We start from the raw sequence: 3450 nt of genomic DNA, 5'->3' as shown, positions 1-3450 counted from the left end.
CAACATTGGGAAGGCAGTTTCAACCGTTTGTGAAGAGTATGTGAGTGTCGTGTTTAAAAACGGAGATACATATATTGTGGAAGACCCCATCTGGGTGTCATGGATCGACGATAAAATTGGGTGTTTATTTACACAAAACGTTCGTCGAGCTTTCGTTACATTAGGGTGATTCGTCATTCCACAGCTTCTTGATACTTTATTTCACGAAGAATGTTCCCTCTAATGGCGTTATATCATTACTCTCTAGGACCCAGACCTACACTCAGTGCAGCGGCTATTTCAAGGCGCCAGAATACTGACGAGACCATAAACAGAGTGGGCGTTTAACTCAGGATGTACCGGCCGCATGACTTAATGATGCATGTCATGTTTACAGCTTGATCTGATCTCTTATCGATTCATCTCTTGGAGTCGCTTTCATACCTTCTGAACGTCTTATTACTCCCGGGACCTCCCTCGTCATACACAGACCTGGTATCTGTTATCCTTCAAGTTATTCATCGCCAGCACCGTATACTACCGAGAAAAACCAAATTATATCGACCCTGCGGAACAAGAGTGAATTCGGTCGACGGTGAGCCTCGACATCTTAGCATCCCGATGCCTGTCTCATATAGCTCCGCAGATGTCGTTATCTCAGCCAGGTTCTCCCACTACCCCTGTTATGGTCCGCGCGCGCACACTCCCAGGCGGCTTATTAAAGTGCCCTGAATGCGGATATGCGCTGCTACAGAAAACCATTCCCCCCACTCTCCCTTCATCGCGATTCGAGGAGCTCTCGTCGTGCAATGACGCCCCTCTGGACTCAGAACATACAGCGCTTGAAACAGTTGTCCGAGAAGGCGAAGCCAACCTGTCTTCTCTTCCCCGGCGCATCGCTGCAGCCCGAGAAACGCTTCAAATTCTCCTTAAAGAACAGACCCGCACCGTAAAGCGTATCACAGATGCCAAAGTTCTCCTTAATCCCGTTCGCCGACTACCAGCGGATGTGCTGATCGACATATTCACCGAGTGTCTGCTGGAGGATATGGATTCTCTTGATGCTAAAAGTGCGCTGTGGGTACTCTCTCAGGTCTGTGCATTTTGGAGACAGACTGCATTGGCATCGACGGCATTATGGGCACATATTCATTTGAAAATGGACCTCTACATGAATCACACAAAGTGTGTATTCCGCTTTGGGACAGTATTGCATAGAACGGGAATGCACCCCCTCAAGGTCAACATCAAGGGTCGTCAAGACTTCTCACAACACCCTGTCTTTGCGATGATCCTACCCACATCGGTGCGATGGATATTTCTGAAGGTCATCGCACCTCTCCGTTGTTTCCGTTTGTTCAACAGCATATCACACCAGCTGCCTCTCTTGGAGATCTTGTCTATTAATGTACCGAGCGCCCATCGGTCAGATATGAAGCTTGAATCGAATTTTGTCGTTCACGGCTTTTGCGAAACCCCCCGCCTCCGAGAGTTAAGACTCACGCAAAGATTGTCATCGGACATGTCTTTCTTTCCGCGCTTGTTTGCTTTACCACTGGAAACGATATCACGGTTAGAGCTTGTTTCGACAGTCCCCGATGTGGTATCTCTCCTCCAATCTAACAGAGCGAAACATCTGATAACTTTTTTTATCGATTTGGTCAATTCTGAGCGTCGTGCGCTATCACAGCAAATCGAAATTCCGGTGATCAGGCATGCTCGTCTTCAGAATCTTGCCCTCACCAATTCCGCCACCGAACTTCTGACCCGGCTCCACCTCCCGGCTCTTCAGAGACTGGTACTTGGCCTTTCTAAAAGAGTTACCCTCCCCACTATATCTGAACATACAGCACCCGCTTTGATAGAGCTGACGATAAGCACTAAAGAATCCGTCGATGGACGCGCATTGGTCAATATGCTGCAGTGGACCCCAAATCTGACGTCATTGATCGCTAAAACCATCTTATTGACCGATACCTTCTTCATCGCCCTTGGAAGATCCAGAGACGGCGTTTTCGAGTTGGTTCCGCGCCTGAAACTGATTTCCTTCCAAGGCACTCGGTTCGTGCACCACGGTCAGGCTATTACTGATATGATTGAAGCCCGACGTACCATTGCACCGGACGGAGGACAATCAGCATTGAAGGAAGTCCGTTTGGAATACAACCTCGGAGACTCCGAGCGTTGGGAGAATCTACGCAAGGGTGGACTCAAAGTAAGTTATGGAGCCCGAGTATAGAAAACCGGACCAGAATCCCATCAGTACAGTTGTCTTTCTACTTCTACTTCTTTTCATTCTTTTGTTTTTCTTGCGACAACGAAAATATTCTGGTATCTACACCCATGTTATATGTTTTTAGGTCTTATAAAAATGATTCACGTCAAGATACTGTGTTAAAGTCCCTCCTGACCCGAGGTCCTGGAGTCCATGATTCTATGATCACAATTCTTGAGATAGCGTTTCTGAGTTGCCTGTGCAGATAAATGCCGAGCGGGGGAGCAAGGTCTTCGAAACTCGCAAAAATGAATGATTACTTCGAGGGTAGAATGCGAGAGCTCTCACCGGCTGTGCGGACAAGGAATCGTGTTTTAACTTCGATGGGATTTAACAGATACACGTTGAAACAGTGGGCTCAAGGGTGTTCGCAATCCTTAAAATGGGAATGACTCAACTGACGGAAGACGCGTCCTTTCAAAGTAGACCAAGAAAAATAATTGAAGGAGACTACTAGCCATCATCGTGAGTGGAAATGTCAAGTACCAGTCCAGTGGCTGCTAGCTTTCATAGTAAAGCCAAGCAGCAAACGCAGTCACGAACCACATTACGATTCCAAGGCTTGAGATCTCTATCCAGAAATGTAATTCTGGTAAACGAACTTTCGGTACCAATAGGTAACAAGTCCCATGCCTAGAATCATCGCCGATACGGAAGGAAGGGAAGGATACCTCAGAAAAGTAGGACGCCATGGTGAAATGAGAGCCGAAGAATGAACAAGCACGGGGGTGACTGTTCGTCGTTATTTCAAGAAATATCAGACAGAGCACGGCCCTCCATCGGTTTTCCACCCAGAAAACTGCTATGTTCGGAGTGGAAGACAGTAGTACATCTGAAAAGCATGATGATAGTCCCCACTTATGAGTTACCGCCACATATTGAAATTTCCACAGGGGTACTAAGGTGTCTGTCCGTGTGCAATCCGAACTGCTGCGGTGACGAGATGAATTGCTTTCTTCAAGTTTCGATGCAGGACGAGACGAAACAACTCATGGGAGATATTAGATTTATGCCTTCTTGCACAGGCCATAGATCTTGTGTTCCGCCTGTCGCGATAGGAATGCATCGTTAAGGATCTCTATCTGTACGATCCTGAAATCTATGAATATCGAGTCCATTGGAGAGCAGAGAAAGCTTGGAGAAAGCTGACCACTACGACTCTGAGGTGCTTACCATACAAGCCACTCAGGATAATG

General features: G+C 47.2%; 1 protein-coding gene across 1 annotated transcript; it reads left to right on the top strand.

Moving 5' to 3' along the window:
- The first annotated feature begins 274 nt into the window (after window positions 1-274).
- Window positions 275-2364, top strand: EV420DRAFT_1569285 (uncharacterized protein). Its single transcript, XM_060474217.1, has 2 exons — window positions 275-574; window positions 624-2364. The coding sequence occupies exon 2, from the start codon at window positions 626-628 to the stop codon at window positions 2216-2218; it is 1593 nt and encodes a 530-aa protein (XP_060326014.1). The 5' UTR covers window positions 275-574; window positions 624-625; the 3' UTR covers window positions 2219-2364.
- Window positions 2365-3450: the final 1086 nt, after the last annotated feature.

This window comes from Desarmillaria tabescens, assembly GCF_030435595.1.
Source record: "Desarmillaria tabescens strain CCBAS 213 chromosome Unknown EV420scaffold_45, whole genome shotgun sequence".
NCBI classification, from domain to species: domain Eukaryota; kingdom Fungi; phylum Basidiomycota; class Agaricomycetes; order Agaricales; family Physalacriaceae; genus Desarmillaria; species Desarmillaria tabescens.
This window is presented reverse-complemented; position numbering and strand designations above follow the sequence as displayed.

What these genes read in the sequence shown, in the direction of transcription:
- EV420DRAFT_1569285 (XM_060474217.1), top strand. Translation starts at nt 626, where the DNA reads ATGTCGTTATCTCAGCCAGGTTCTCCCACTACCCCTGTTATGGTCCGC.